We start from the raw sequence: 17,334 nt of genomic DNA, 5'->3' as shown, positions 1-17,334 counted from the left end.
AATAGGGAAGCTATTGCAACCATCTTCTGAGCCTTTGTTATATCATACTTAGATTGTGCCGTTCTGGCGATAGGATTTAGAGATATTGGCGATGGTGCAGGGAAGACTTACCAGACCACAAATGTGATTGTATACATATTCATAAATGATTTACAGACTGAGCCGCTTTTCTCTTGTGGAAAGCAAGACTGAGGAATGACCGAATGGAGGCCTTTAAAACTGTGGGAGACTTTGCTTGAGTGGAAATGGAGGATTTTTGTCTCTTTGTGTAGAAGGACCTGACTTGGGCCATCAATCTAAAGAAATTCAGCTGGAAACTCAGGAGACACCTTTCTCTAAAGAGTGGTGAAAACGTAGAATCTGCTTCCATAGGGAGTGGCTGATGTGACTAATATTTAAGGTGAAGCTAGAGGGATAAGGGAATAGAGGATTTCTTTGTTAAATAAAGGGGGCAGCACGGTAGCATTGTGGATAGCACAATTGCTTCACAGCTCCAGGGTCCCAGGTTCGATTCCGGCTTGGGTCACTGTCTGTGCGGAGTCTGCACATCCTCCCCGTGTGTGCGTGGGTTTCCTCCGGGTGCTCCGGTTTCCTCCCACAGTCCAAAGATGTGCGGGTTAGGTGGATTGGTCATGATAAATTGCCCTTAGTGTCCAAAATTGCCCTTAGTGTTGGGTGGGGTTACTGGGTTATGGAGATAGGGTGGAGGTGCTGAACTTGGGTAGGGTGCTCTTTCCAAGAGCCGGTGCCGACTCGATGGGCCGAATGGCCTCCTTCGACACTGTAAATTCTATGATAATCTATGATAAAGGGGGGTTGGCGAGGCTGAAGTGGACCCTAAACACCGGCATAGATCTGACGGGCAAATTCTTTGTTTCTGTGCCTTATCCTGTGTAGTTTTATGTAAAGGTGATGCTGTGTTTGAGGGTGTTAAAAGCTGAGGAGCGACTGAGAAGGGCGAGGACAGATAATGCATTGCGGTCAATCACACGCAAGGTACTTTGTGAATTTAATTCGAGCCATTTTGGTGCTGTGTCAGACACGGTGAACTGTTTGAAAAAAGTTTGACCATGGAGTTTCAGGAGAGCTGGACAAAGGTAAAAGTGGCAACAATGCTTTCATGAACTTTGGAGAGGAAGGCAATGTTAGAGATGGAGCAGTGTTCTGCTGTGACAGAAAAACATAGCTTTCTGGATGTTAAAGTGGCGGCTTTGGAAGAGGACTCGAGAGCCGGGTGTGATAGAACAATTTACACTATTAGTTTATTCAGGATCCAGAAAGACAAAGCAGATTGTGAGCTGTTTTATGGAAATATATGGAATAGAAGGTCGACATCAAAGACAAGATGGTCTCTGTTATAACATACCTGCTTACCATTGGCTGGGGACTAATGACAATCCCACAATCCTGTGGGAGTATGAGCTTCCCCAATGAGGGGGGGGCGGAGAAATCATTAGCAGGCTCCCTGCATAAATAAAGCTGGCCAGTTTGGAACCAGCCAGGAAGGAGTGAGCAGCAAGCGATGTTGCTGCTGTTGTATATATATGTTATTGTAAATAAATGTTATTTCTTTGTATCCTTAAAACTCGTGCTGGATTCTTCCTGGCCCTCACAAAAGTCTCACAAAGGACAGAGGAGAGCGGATGAGTGAGAAAAGGGAATCTCACTGATTGTCAGCCAGGGTAGATTCATATGATTCCTACAGTGCAGAAGGAGGCCATTTGGCCCATAAAGTCTGCACCGACCCTCCGTCAGAGAGCCCGACCCAGGCCCAATCCCCTACCCGTAACCCCACCTAACATTTGGACACTAAGGGACAATTTTATCACGACCAATCCACTCTAACCTACCCATCATTGGACTGCGGGAGGAAAGCAGAGCAGCTGGAAGAAACCCACGCAGACACGGGGAGAACGTGCAAACACCACACAGACAGTCACCCAAGGTCGGAATCGGACTCAGGTATCTGGCACTGTGAGGCAGCAGTGCTTATCACTGTGCCACCTAGATGGAGCAATGGAAAATCCTGGCCTGGTGGACAAGATTTACGGAGGTGTTTGATTGTGTAGAAAGGAAGCTGGGGACAATTAATGACCTCCAATGATTCTAGAAGGGCTGTGAGTGGACACAGATCACAGTGACATCCACAAGCATTTGCTGTGGCCCATACGGTTCTTGTGAAGGACAATTCAACTAGTTCAACACCAACTGTGCTCAAATATGCAACCTCTGCATTTGAGCGAGTGGGTACCAAGTCCTGCCAGAGAGGGGCATGAGACAAAAATGGTCAAATGATGTACTAAGGAATGTTTATATTTTGGAAACTTTACTTTCCAATGGAAGTGGCCAAAAGTGTTCAGATGATGGATCATGTACATATAATTAAAGCAATGTGTTATTATATTTAGATCAATAATGTATCGATCAAGAGGATTTACTGCAATAAGAAAAATGCTGTTTTAAAATACAACAGATTATGATATGAATAATGCTCGTTTAGTTAAATGGATAATGTTTTTATATTAAACCCAGTAATGTTCTGCCGTGAAGTCAATGTTCATGTATGAGACTAATAATGCTCAACAAATTAAACCAATATCGTCGCTATTGTGAAAAGGTTTCCTTTACTCCACAACAGGCTGGTATTGGGTGTCACAGATGACTGCAGGTGTCTCTCTCCTGCAGCTGTTGAAACCACAACCCAGAAGTGTCGCACTGGGGCAGCTTCGCAAGAGAGAGGGAACAAGTCTCACTGTTTATTCCTAACCAGTGGGATTGTCCTTATGCCGTGCCAGTTACCTTGGCTGCCACCTACGCCTGTGTGAGTCTGTCTCCTGTCACCCGGAAGTGCCCCACTAGTGCAACTTCACAAGAGAGAGAGAAAGAGGGAGCACTGTTTATCCCTGACCAGTAGCCTCTGTTGAGTGAGCGTGTTTGAAACGCTCGGATTCCTTTTAGGTCCCCAACTTCGGAATTATGTTCTGGCAATAATTGTGACTCAACCAGAGCGGACAGTGAAAGAAAGGTGAGACAACAATTACAAATAAATAATTTATTCAAGAAAATTTGTCCCTCCACAACTCAGACTATAACACACAGACACCGGTTATAAAAATACTATGGGAAGCAAGAAACTAAACGGCATGTCGAAAATTCTTACTTTTACACGAGTTTACTTAAGCACACACGATCCACTCACCCACCCCAACCTCAACAATCTAACCTAATTGGGAGTTTCTGCGGGCTGAGGGAATATACTCACCGTTCCCAGGAAGAATAGTTAAACCGGCACAAATGTCTCTTTGGCGCTTCCTCAAAACTGACTGGTCCATTTGGCTGTTGGGCCTTGATCCTGCTGGTCTGTGTAGTCTGGTGTTCGTGACCTTCTGCCTTGTAGCTCGTAGCAAGAGAACAGAGAGCGAAGGAAGAGAGAGCCATTGCCCTGCATCCCGTAAAGGAAGAGAAAGAAGTCTCTGCCCTGTGTCCCATATTCTTAAGGGGGAGAAACCTGAATAGAGCTGACTGGCCCCTCCCAGTTCGAGGACAAAAGCCTGTTAATTGCTGGCAGGATGAAACTGATTTGATCAGTTTCTCCCCAAAGGTTCGGTAATGTCTCCGGAGACTGCTGACCACTTGCAAATGGCCCAAGTTGGACGGTGGGGACAACTTTAATAAATTTTTCCATGAGTACAGTGCGATTTTGTCTGGCCAGGGCAAAACTCATTTGCATACCATTGTTTCTCCTGGCGTTAATTCGGGCCATGCACAACCTCTCGCGTAATTTTCCTGTTGGCCCTGTCATGACTCATGGCCCTTTGTTCCTCTCCGAGTTGGGTCTGCGGGGGCGGGGGGGGGGGGGGGGGGGGGGGGGGAGGGTGTACATTCTGCTGTCTGCCTGCTTGCAGACATTTTTGGTTTGAGCTGTTTTCTGTGCAACATTTGTCCTTTAAAATGGAGCAGTGTCCTTTCCAATTCTTGTCCAGTTTTCTTCACTGTTTTTGTTCAGCTGATGGGTTGCAATCACTAAAACTGTGAACAGGCCAATAATACTCTCATCCACGCTTTTGTAATGAAACGCATCATCTTACACTTGGGCACAGAATGGCATAACCAAAACGAATAATATTTGGGCGCTAATATTCGTACAATGTCCAAATAACTTTGATTTCATTCAATATTCGTTTTCTAATGGAGGAGACCAGCAGTCCTCAAATAGCGAACTTCATCAGATCTCCACCCTCAGGCCACATCTCGATTTCTGCAGCTCGTGAAGCTGTTCCTTTCCGGTGGAAGTAAAGGAATTTTCTCCCAACCTGGGTTGATGGAAAATAAACAGAAAGAGCAATAGTGTGAATAAGAGGGAGTTAATACTTCATCAACAGTTTGACAATGTTGCTAACTTTGGCTGGCTCTTAATTCGTGGCCCGTTGGGTCTTTACTGAATTTGCTCTGTTTCTATAACCTTTGCTCTAGAGTCGCCAGGTATCTTTATGATACCGCCACGAGGTTCAAGTTCAAGTACTGATCAATAACTCAACACACCAATTAGTAAGATTCAAATCAATCAGGGGAACAAATGGCCTTTCGTTTGGGTTCTGAAACTGCAGGATTCAAAAGCTGGTATGGACTGGTAGCTAGGAGCGCTTATCTCGTAGCGTGCGTTGCCTGGAGACTTACTTGGTTGGTGCGGCAGCTTGGGCAGTTCACTCTCAAGGGTTGAGTCGCTGCTGAGTGACCCTGCCAAGAAGGACGAATTGAACTTGGGGACTCTATTTTATAGTCCCCAGGGGCTTCCCGCCCTTCGGGGCGGACCTCGTATCTGATTCCAAGTGATTGGACTACGTTCCGATCACTTGGATCGATTTCTCCAATACTGGAGCGTCCCTGATCGCTGGGCGGTCCCTAAGTGTCCGTTGGCCTTCCTTTGTCTTGGCTCCTGCTGGCGCTGAGGAGTCTGGTTTGGCCTTATTCACCTTAAATGTTTCAATTGATCCCGAGGATCGCTCATTAGTGTGCAGATGGCTATGAGTTTCAGTGCTGTCTGGGCTTCTGCAAGTTCTAATACACAGGAGACTTTGCACCTGCTAGTTTTGCCTGTGTTGGCTGAATTTCCCTGCATTCTTTGCGGTTCTCCATTTTAAGTCGGGAAGTGGCCAACCCAGGTGGCTACAACAACCATAACAATTCAACGTCAGAATTGTGTGTGTCTGAAAGAGTGACAGGGTCGGGCCGCTATCAGGTGACACTGATAGCATTACTAGCAGATGAAGGGGCAGCTTCACTGGGGCGCACTCCACAGAGAACCATAATTGAACAAATATCCCAGAGAAAGAGGCTAAATGGGACTTTAGGCTAATAAGTGGAGCCATCTGGGTTGGCCAAGTCCCGGTTTAAAATGGAGAACAGCAAAGGCTGAAGGGAAATTCAGCCAACACAGGCAGAAACTAGCAGGTGCAAGTTAATGTGTATTAAACTCTGCAAAAGCCCAGACAGCATCGATACAAGCAGCCATCTGCATAATAATGTAGCAGCCATGTACATACTAATAAGTGATCCCCGGGAACAATCGCAACATTTGGGATAAACAAAGCCAAGCCAGACTCCCCGGCGCCAGCAGGAGCCAACACAAAAGCGGTTAACGGACACCTCAAGACCACCCACTGATCAGGGAACCGCTCCAGTATTGGAGAAATCGAACCAAGCGATTGGAACGAAGTCCAATCACCTAGAACCAGGTACAGGGTCCGCCCCGAAAGGCGGGAAGCCCCGGGGGACTATAAAGTTAAGCCCCCAAGTTCAAATCGTTCTTCCTGACCGGGTCACTCAGCAACGCGAACCAACCCTTGACAGTGACCGGTGCAGCTGCCGCTGATATCCAGTAAGTCTTAAGTCAACGCTCGCTACGAGATAGGCGCTCCTAGCTACCAATCCGTACCAACTTCGAATCCCGCAGACTCAGAACCCGAACGAAAGGCCATTTGCTCCCCTGACCTGGTGGGCCAGTCCGAAGCTAAGTATAGGCCTGTTAGTTGTAGAAGTAGCTTAGAAGTAGAATTTGTGCATGAGTAGCGATTACTGTGTATAATAAATGTGCTTTGATTTGAATCTTACTAATCGGTGTGTTGAGTTATTGATCATTACTTGAACTTGAACCTCGTGGCGGTATCATAAAGATACCTGGTGACTCGAGAGGAAAGGTTATAAAACAGAGCCAATCGAACCAACCAAAAGTTAGCAACATATTACTGGCGACATCTGACGGGACCCGAACTAGAAGTGGCTTCACCACGCCGGGAGAACCCAAAATTTGAATTAGAGATCCAATTGGGAACAGAAAACCACAAGTGTTCAAGCAGTTCTGATCAACCCTCATAATTCGGAAGTGTGTTAAATGCATGCGTAACTAACAGGGCTATAAGGTAATACTGAGAGATCTTTTTGTTGCGACAAAACTGTCGGAAGTTTGTATTTTGGAAATTAGCGAAAGCCATACCCGTAATTACAGCACCGCCTTAGTCCCCCTGTTCCAAATTTAAAAGAAGCATTCAGATAAGAAAGATGGCAATGCAGGCAATGCAACACCTCATGAACCCAGAAGAATTTGTGGTCGCAGCGACCAGCAGCAGGAGGGTAGGACAGTGTCCCATATGGGAAGAAGAAATCAGGAAGTACCTCAAAGGGAAAGGATGGCCCCTTTGGAGCGAATTCTGTAGCAACGAGGAAACAGGTCCCGGGAGTATAGGACATATTTGGTGGGAGAACCTGAGCGAGATTCACAGGAAGAGCTGAGGAAAAGCTCGCAAGCCGATGGCAATCGTGTCCTGCTTGGCACAATTGCGAGGCACAGAGGAGGTCGTTAGGACACTCCGGAAAGAGATAGAAGGCATACATCGAATGAGCAAGGTCGATGTAAGTGAGGTAGAAAGAGAGAATGTAGAGTTAAGGAGGAAGTTGGCAGCAAAAGACGGAGAGGTGAATGATGCCAAGCGGGCACACCAGTCTTGTCTGGCGTATTTAAGCAGCTTCCAGTTTCAGTATGAAAAGGCCTATCAGTACACGCAACGTGCAGTCCTGGTACGAGAAGAAACCGAGAAGCGGGTAGAAGCATTGCAGAGGCAGTGTAGTGACCTGAAGGCAGTGTTACGAGCACTCCATGCTGCCACCATGGAGCAAAGACAAACCTCGTTAGACCACACAAAGTGCCGGAAGCAGAAGAGCTGCAATCTCTGCTTTCAGTTCAAAAAGGATTCCAGGAAACCTTCGGAGCAAAATTAGATGAGGAAGACGGCCCTGATTGGGAAGAGTTAAATGAGACAGCGCCAAGATATGTTCAGGGAATATGTGCGCAGGGAAAGCCCCAAAAGAGAAAGGCGCGCCAACCCCCCTCAGTGCAGATAGTTCAGGCTCCAATGAACCCTGTAACCATCCACCGCACAGCCACATCGGACGACACGGAATTTCTGTACACCACCCCCTTAACAGTGACCCAATTACGGATCGCATGCGAGAAAATCACACCGTTCTTCCCCGCCTCAGACCCCCAACACTTCTTTGCCAGAGTAAAGCAGCAGGCGACCATGTACGGCCTGGATGAGCGAGAGCACGTAAAATTCACAGTTTTGAGTCTAGACGCTTCGGTCGTAGCAGCCCTTCCCGACCCACAGAATGTAGGAGGAGGCACCCTTGCAGAAATGCATACCGCGACGCGATCGGGTATAACGGGGGTGACCCCGTAGATGGCCTCAATAAATGCAGGCAAAAGAAAACCGAGCACCCCACAGCGTTTGCTGGACGCCTATGGATCCACTTTGCAGCAGTTTTTGGAGACTGAAACCGTGCCCATTTGTCCCCAGACAACATGGCCAAATGGACCCGCACCCTTATCTCCCATGCCACAGAAACAGAACAGAAAGCGTGTGCCAATTATGATCCCTCAGAGGAGGCTCATAATGAGAAATGGGTTGTAAAAAGATTGTCGTGGACCTGGGAGCAGTCTGTACAAAACAAACCCACGAATAAATATCCCGAAGAACAGCAGGCAGAAGCAGACATGCACGCAGTTAAAACGCACCAGAACCCCGCATGGGTAAATGAAAGCAAGAACAGCCCCCCACCAAAGTCACAGGAGTGTTACAACTGTGGACAGTTGGGATAGTTTGCAAGAGAGTGCAATGCCCCACGAAAGCCACAGAGAGCCCAGCAGACGGGCACTCTAAGTAAGAATAAGACAGAGCCCATACATAGTGTGTGCACCCGTTCAGATCAGACGGAGCAGAACGGAACGGACTGACGGTGTTCGGGCTCCCCCAGTTGGGTCTGCGACACCCTTTGGGATAGGTCCGGACGACCAGTAGTTGCAGCAAAAATACGGGGACAGCCTATCGAGTTTCTTTGGGACACAGGAGGGTCCCGCACCACAATAAATTCCTCCATCATGTTTCAAAAGGACACGTGGCCCACTACAGCCACTATCACCCTCAGCAGCTTTACAGGCCACTCACAGCAGGGACACATCACAGCCCCTGTACCCATTCAAATCGGCACCATCACCACCAAGCTCCCCGTGGTTTTAGTTGACCTGCCCCACACAGCAGAACACATTCTGGGAATTGATTTCATGAATTCCTACAACTTATCATTCGATCTAGTCAACCAGTGTGTCTGGAAGATGGCAAAATCCGCAAGAGCCCCCGCAATGCTCAATATAGGAGAGTACATGAACAAAATTAGCGCAGTAGGCGGATTTTGGTTCAACCCGACCACGCTTAGTACGGACAAGCAGGTTAGGACAGTTCTGCAAAAGAACAGGGCAGCATTCGCGACCCACAAGCACGACTGTGGACGGATGACTGGCTGCGTACAAGTAACACGACCTGACCCTAGACCCCCAAAACAGTATGGATTTCCCCAAGAGGCAGAGGGAGAAATCACCATGGTAATAGAAAGCTTATTAGAGCAGGGCGTACTTAGGTCAGTAGCCTCCACTAATAATGCCCCGATTTGGCCAGTGAGAAAGCCCAATGGATCATGGCGACTGACCATCGATTACCGGGAACTCAACAAAGTCACCCCCGCAGCAGCCCCCACCGTAGCAACAAGTCCCGAGACCATGCTCACGCAGGGACTCAATTCCCGATTCTTTACGTTTTGGATGTCAGTAATGGATTCTGGTCCATTCCATTGGCAAAGGCGTGCCAGTACAAATTTGCCTTCACCTTTAAAGCACAGCAATACACGTGGACATGCCTGCCACAAGGCTTCCACAACTCCCCCTCCATTTTCCACCGACAGCTGGCAAATGGTTTAGCCAAATTCTCTCGCCCCGAATGTCTGGTACAGCATGTAGACTACCTACTACTGCAGACAGACACCATGGAAGAGCACATTGAGCTTCTGTCCGAACTCCTGGAACTATTACATTCAATTGGTTGTAAAGTCAACCCAAAAAAGGCCCAGATTTTGGAAGAAAAAGTGATATATTTGGGAACAATTATCACGCACGGTAAACGCGAGATCGAGCATAAAAGGATTGACTCGATCGCTAAATTGCCCCTTCCCCAGAACGTTTCAGCCCGCTGGTCGTTTTTAGGACTGGTTGGCTACTGCCGAAACCACATTGACGGTTTCGCCAGCAAGTCAGCGCCCCTCTCAGACCTCCTAAAGAAGGGAGCCCCCTGGGAATGGCTTCCGCAGCATACAGATGCTGTGGACTCTTTAAAACAGGCACTCATAGCAGCCCCCGCACTACAAGTTCCAGATCCGCTTTCCCCTTACGCCATAGAGGTAGCGACCACAGACCGTACCCTTTCAGCCGTGCTCCTCCAGGAACGGCACGACCAGTTAAGACCTGTAGCTAACGCCTCCAGAATTTTAGATGCTGTGGAGCAGGGATTCTCAGCCTGTGAGAGGCACCTGCTCGCAGTATTTTGGGCAGTGCAGTACTTTTCGTATATTACCGGACTGAACCCCATCACAATTCTCACCAAACACACCCCCACCCAACGTTTACTGGACGGACGACTCAAGGACGGTACAGTAAGCCAGATTAGAGCAGCTAGATGGACCCTTCTCTTGCAGGGACGGGACATCACTGTGAAAAGGACAAAGACACACACCTATTTAGCCGACAACTTACAGTACACCGGAACCCCCATGAATGTGAAATTATCTCTCCACACCACAACACAGGCCCCTTTATCGCTAAAACCCCCCCCCAGAAAGATAGGTAATTCAACTCAGAGCCCCCCGCACACGGACACGTGTGAGCCCATAAAGATTTATGTGGATGGATCTGCCGCAGTCTTGGATGGGAAGCGCATAACAGATTGCGGTATCTATGTCGAAATATCGATAAAACTACTTAGGCGCGCAGGCAGCAGAGCTCGCGGCCATCGCATATATAGTTGAACACCCAGATTCCTTCCCCAGCCCAGCAGACATATACTCGGACAGCCTCTATGTCTGCAACAGCCTTACGGAATTCCTGCCCCTGTCGAAAGCAAGAGGATTTGTTTCCGCAGATGGAAAACCCCTCCCCTCAGCCCCATTGCTCCGTCATATTTTAGAAAAAGCCCAGAACAGGACTTATGGGATAATGAAAGTCCGCAGCCACCATCGTTCCTCCCCCCCTGGAAATGTAAAAGCCGACCCACTGGCTAAAGCAGGTTCCAGGCATGGATATTTTTGGACACCCCCCGAAAGCGCGCCAGTGAGTGCAGTTCAGGTCTCGCAGACTAATATCGAGGATCTAGTAGAGGCCCAGAAGCAGGACAGCAATCTCACGGAGATTGTAAAAGGGAAGTATCCTGCATCCTACGAGAGGTTTAGAAATACGATAACCACACATGACGGGGTGGTGTTAAAAGACACCCTTTATGTGGTTCCTGAACAGGACAGGAATCAATTGATTTGCTTCTTCCATGACGGTCATGGACATCAGGGAATCGATCCCACTACAGCCCACCTCAAGCAGCTCTGTTTGTGGCCAAATTTAAAGGAAGATGTAAACCATTACATAAAAATTTGTCTTATCTGTGCGCAGAATAATCCGGACAGATATGCCAAAACGGCTCAACTCAGCCACACTCGACACGTTAATGGCCCCTGGACTAACCTCCAAATCGATTTTATAGGACCATTGCCCCCTTGCAGGAATGGCTATAAATATGTACTTGCGGTCATAGACACATTTACGAAATGGGTGGAAGCATTCCCAGCCCTCACAAACACTGCAAAAACCACAGCCAAGATCCTAACCCACCACATCTTTACAAGATGGGGACTCTCCCGCAGTATTGAATCGGACCAAGGTTCTCACTTTACGGGACGGGTCATGCAGAACGTCCTCACGATATTTGGCATCACCCAAAAATTCCACATAGCATACCACCCACAGTCGAGTGGTATCGTGGAGTGCATGAATTGGACCCTAAAATCCACCCTCAGAAAAATGGTCCAGCAGAACAACACCACTAGGGACTCAGTCCTCCCTTTTGCGCTGATGTTTTTGCGTAACACTATTTCTACTTCCACAGGTTACACCCCACACACCCTCATGACCGGACGTCCCATGAAAGGCACAGAATATTTGTTAGATTTGGACCTGACCAGCCCCGAAGTGACGGCCCTCACGCACGAGAAAGCAGTAGAGCAGTTAGTGGAGAATGTTAAAACGGCTCAGCTAGCAGCCGCAGTAAAATTGGGCACCAGAAAGAAACAGAGCAAGGCCTGTTTCGATAAGGCAGTGCATGCGACTGAGTTCAGTGTTGGACAGCAAGTGATGCTTTCTGTATATAACCCCAGCACATTCCTGTCGCCAAAATACTCGGGTCCGTATTCCATTGTGGATAAAGTAAGCCCTTCCGTTTATAAAATAAAGTACCCCAACGGTAAGACTGCGTGGTTTCATATTAACCAGCTGAAGGCATATGGAACACAGTCGAACCACGCACACCACGTCATGCTTGACGCAGCAGACCACACCCCGCCCACAGCCAACGTAACCCTACCAACCCCCACCACGTACAGCCCAGCCACGGACTTGACCTAGACTCCACCCCCAAAATATACACTCCGCCCCGGAACGCCCACCGCCTGCAACAGCAGAGACAACGACTGTGACTCGGACGATAGCCACAGCACGCCTCCCTACTATCCCCATGCAACAGGACCCACACCCAGAAAATCTGACCACGATTCGAGTGATCCCTTCATGATCACTTTACTGAACAAACCCCACCACCGACCACCGAACCACACTGACGACCCCGATTTTGTCCCCACACAACTAGACACCAATTACTGGCACCGTGACAACTCATACCGACTCGTCCGCAACGATGAGATCGACCCCAACTCACACCATGCAGCCCTTTCAGCCCTGATGCACTCCAGAGTTTGGCACCCGGGAGAAGAGGACGACCTTGGGTCGGACTCCCAAACCGAGAACCCCTTTGCGACCCTGTTCGCAACCGAGAACTGAGGTGTCCAGATGATGTTTTAAAGGAACCGCTTGGGAGAAGTGTTGTCCTTTCTGATGGAACCTGCAGCATGTTTTATGTTGTTTGTACGTTTGTTAAATGTTGTATGTCCGACAGGAGAATTTTTTCTCACTGCCCCATGCCTATTCGGACGAAACCTCTGAGGACTTGCCTACAGAGACTCACCATTGCCAAACACCTATTCGGCTGAAACCTCTGAGGACTTGACTGCAGAGACTGGTTAAGGAACCAGATGCCCGTTCGTAACTGCCCTTCTGGTTCGAAGGTAAAACCACTACGGCAGCCCCACCACGATGACTACATTTTTGCCCGTTCTTGTCAGTTGCTCAGGCAGTGGAGAAACGGCTTGAGACCTGCCCTGCCTGGGAACCCCCCCTCTGGTCAACTACGCTCGTGTAGGGGAGACACGGCATTGGTAGCCGTCCTACCCGGGGACTCCAGCCAACTCTTACCCGTCGCGGCCCATACGCACCTCATTTTGGCATTTTTCAGTTCAAAAAGTTTTGTTTCGTTTAGGTAACCTTTAGGTTGCCAGCCATCTGCTATTTACATCCTGGAACATTTGGATGCTAAATCAGCACTGGTTCATTATTGGGAAGTGTGCCGTGTCCTAAAATTTGTTTTTTGAAAAAAAATGAGGGAGTCACACATAGTGACCAATTATAAAGGGAGTAATTGGCACTAAAGGACAGACACACTATCGTACGAGATGTTAAACCAAGATAGTTACAGACACTATGCTTGTTTCCACAGAACTCCAGAAGCTCCAGGACTGGAGATAACAAAGATAGAAAAGGAAAGAGAAGAGCCATGAGGACTTCCTTCACATGGATCAGCATCATCTTTATGGACATTTGGTTGCGCGTGAACGCGAACCCCATGACTTCAAGACCCCCAGCCGTTAATGTTTCACTTCCCCGCAGTACCCAGAGCCCAGTCACCAGCGACACTACACCATCTTGGTGTGCCAGGTTTATAACCTGGTACTCCCTGTCCTATGTAAACCTTACTGGTATTAGCGATACTCTGCTGCATCGTGCAGACTATGCGTCCAAGGAAGTGGAGAAGGAGAGCCTACCGCGCTTGAACCCCGATAGGATCAGATCCCCTATTTTCGGATACGACGAGTCCCCCAACCCCCGCGATCTATAATAAAGCGCATTCATTTGCGTTTATTGTAAATAAAGAAATGTAAAGAACTGTTCATGAGCAAATTGTATGATCCTGAGCTTGACTGCCAAGCCAGGAAAGACTGTATGCAATGCTATGATTTTGTTGTATGATTGAGGACGGTAGGATAATGGAATGTTTAAGCGAGTGTAGTATATTAAGAATAAGTTAGAGGTTCCCAGTTTATTGTTTTGTAATGCATGCCCCTGTCTGACACAGCGCCCTTAGAATTGTTAGTGCAATTTTTTTTGTGCATAGCTATGGTCAGTGCAGAGGCCATCAAGGAAGTGCCCCTCCCCAGGTCAGGGAATGGAAAGCAACATAATGATGTGATCCTTCACGCTTTGCGTTAGGATCACAACGAGGGACTGTAGCCAGTCAAAATGGCTAACTCCCGATTTAGAATGGCTAACCCCGATTTAAAATGGCGAACGGAAAAGGCTGATGGGAAAATCAGCCAACAGGACTAAAACAAGCAGCTGCAGGTAAACTGTGTATTCACCTCTGGGAAGGCCAGACAAGATCGATACCTGCAGCCATCAGCACAACAAAACACCAGCCATCTGAATACTAATGAGCAATCCCCGGGAACAATGTGCAACAATTTAGACACACAAAGCCAACCCAGACTCTTCGGCGCCAACAGGAGCCTACACAAAGGGAGGTGAACGATCACCCCAAGACCGCCCATCGATCAAGGAATCGCTCCAGCATTGGAGAATATCGAACCAAGTGATTGGGACAAAGTCCAATCACTTGGAACCAGGTACAGGGTCCGCCCCGAAAGGCGGGAAGCCCCTGGGGACTATAAGAATAGAGTCCAAGTTCAAATCGACTCTTCTGCTACCCCTTCTGCACCCTCCTGCGACCCTTCTGCTAGCTTTCTGCAACAGCCGCTCAAATCGTAAGTCTTACTTCAACGCTCGCTACCAGATAGGCGCTCCTAGCTATTGATTTGTACCAGTTTCGAGTCCCGCAGGCTCAGAACCCGAACGGAAGGCCATTCGGTTCCCTGACCTGGTGGGCCATTTCCAAGTTAAGTATTGGCCTGTTAGTTGTAGGAAGTAGCTTAGACGTAGAATTCATGCATGAGTATTGATTACAGTATATAATAAATGTGCGTTGATTTAACTCTTATTAAGCGGTGTGTTGGATTATTGATCATTACTCGGACTTGAACCACGTGGCGGTATCAGAAAGATACCTCGCGACTCAAGAGCAAAGGTGATAGAACAGAGCGATTAAACTAAGGCTAAGGTACCAGCAACACCCCCACCCAACTTTTACTGGACGGACGACTCAAGGACGGTACTGTTAGTCAAATAAGAGCAGCCAGATGGACCCTTCTTTTGCAGGGACGGGACATCACTGTAAACCGGACAAAGACCCACACTTTTGTAGCCGACAACCTACAGTACCTCGGAACCCCCCCATGAATGTGACATTATAACTCCACATCATCCACTTCCCTTCATTGCGAAACCCCCCCCCCAGAAAGATAGGTCGGTCAACCCAGAGCCCCAAGCACACACCCACGTGCGAACCCATAAAGATACATGTGGATGGATCTTCCACAATATTAGAAGGGAAGCGCATAACAGGATGCGGTATTTACGTCGAGGACGCGCCCTAGAAGAAATAGCAATAAAACTTCCAGGACACTTAGGCGCGCAGGCAGCAGAACTTGCGGCCATCGCATACATAGTGGAACACCCAGAGTCCTTCCCCAGCCCAGCAGACATATATTCGGACAGCCTCTATGTCTGCAACAGCCTTACGGAATTCCTACCCCTGTGGAAAGCAAGAGGATTTGTTTCCGCAGACGGAAAACCCCTCCCTTCAGCCCCATTGCTCCGTCACATTTTAAAGAGAGCACAGAACAGGACTTTTGGGATAGTCAAAGTTCGAAGTCACCATCGTTCCTCCCCCCCTGGAAATGTAAAAGCCGACGCACTGGCTAAAGCAGGTTCCAGACACGGATATTTTTGGACACCCCCCGAAAGCGCCCCAGTGAATGCAGTTCAGGTCTCGCAGACTAAGATCGAGGATTTAGTGCAGGCCCAGAAGCAGGACAGCAATCTCAGGGAGATTTTGAAAGGAAACTATCCAGCCCCCTATGAGAGGTTTAAAAATGCACTGACCACACATGACGGTGTGGTGTTAAAAGACACCCTTTATGTGGTTCCTGAACAGGACAGGAATCAACTGATTTGTTTATTCCATGACGGTCATGGACATCAGGGAATCGATCCCACTACAGCCCACCTCAGGCAGCTCTGTTGGTGGTCGAGTTTAAAGGACGATGTAAATCCATACATTGAGAATTGCCTTATCTGTGCCCAGAACAACCCGGACAGGTACGCAAAAAAGGCTCAGCTCAGTCACACCCGACCCGTTAATGGCCTCTGGACTAACCTCCAGATTGATTATATTGGACCATTGCCCCCTTGCAGGAATGGTTATAAATATGTACTTGTGGTGATAGACACGTTTACAAAATGGGTGGAAGCATTCCCAGCCCTCACAAACACTGCAAAAACCACAGCCAAGATTCTGACCCACCACATCTTTACGAGATGGGGACACCCCCGCGGCATTGAATCTGACCAAGGTTCCCATTTTACGGGATGTGTCATGAAGAACGTCCTCACGATATTTGGCATTACTCAAAAATTCCACTTTGCATACCACCCCCAGTCGAGTGGTATCGTGGAGCGCATGAATCGGACCCTAAAATCCACCCTCAGAAAAATGGTCCAGCAAAACAACAACACTTGGGACTCAGTCCTCCCTCTTGCGCTGATGTTTTTGCGAAATCCAGTTTCCACATCCACAGGTTACACCCCACACACTCTCATGACCGGACGCCCCATGAAAGGCACAGAATTTTTATTAGGACTAGATCTGACCAGCCCCGAAGTGACGGCCCTTACACACGAGAACGCAGTCAAACAATTAGTGGCAAATGTTCAAACGGCTCAGCTCGCAGCCGCAGTGAAATTGGGCACCAGAAACAAACAGAGCAAGGCCTGTTTCGATAAGACAGTGCATGCGACTGAGTTCAATGTAGGACAGCAAGTCATGCTCTCCATATACAACCCCAGCACATTCCTGTCACCGAAGTACTCGGGTCCGTACTCCATTGTGGACAAAGTCAACCCTTCTGTCTACAAAATAAAGTACCCCAATGGAAAGGCTGCGTGGTTCCATATCAACCAGATGAAGGCATATGGAACACAGTCTAACCATGCACATCACGTCATGCTCGACGCAGCAGACCAAGCCCCACCCACAGCCAATGTAACCCTACCCTCCCCGAACACGTCCAGCCCAGCCACGGACTCAACCCCGACTCCACCCCTGAAATATACACTCCGCCCCGGAACGCCCACAGACTGCAGCAGCAGTGACAGCGACTGTGACTCGGACAACAGCCACAGCACGCCTCCCTACTATCTCCATGCAACAGGACCTACACCCAGCGAATCTGACCACGATTCGAGTGATCCCTTCATGACCACTTTCCGAAACAAACCCCAACACCGACCACCGACCTACAATGATGACCCCGATTCCGTCCCCACAGAACTAGATACCACCTTTTGGCACCGAGATAATTCGTACAGACTCGTCCGGAATGACGAGTGCGATCCAAAATCACACC

At 48.5% G+C, this 17,334-nt stretch overlaps 1 protein-coding gene across 1 annotated transcript in view; it reads right to left on the bottom strand.

Annotated features, from left to right (window-relative positions):
- Nucleotides 1–3,037: 3,037 nt before the first annotated feature.
- The window catches only part of LOC140411323 (uncharacterized), a 196,212-nt gene continuing 181,915 nt past the window's right edge, over nt 3,038–17,334 (bottom strand). The window contains exon 25 of the mRNA XM_072500444.1: nt 3,038–4,313. Within this exon, the coding sequence (XP_072356545.1) occupies nt 4,226–4,313 (88 nt within the window). The 3' untranslated portion in view covers nt 3,038–4,225. The remainder of the gene's footprint in view (nt 4,314–17,334) is intronic.

The sequence above is a fragment of the Scyliorhinus torazame genome, chromosome 4, assembly GCF_047496885.1.
Source record: "Scyliorhinus torazame isolate Kashiwa2021f chromosome 4, sScyTor2.1, whole genome shotgun sequence".
Taxonomy (NCBI): domain Eukaryota; kingdom Metazoa; phylum Chordata; class Chondrichthyes; order Carcharhiniformes; family Scyliorhinidae; genus Scyliorhinus; species Scyliorhinus torazame.
The sequence above is the reverse complement of the archived record's forward strand: the minus strand, read 5'-3'. Positions and strand labels throughout refer to the sequence as shown.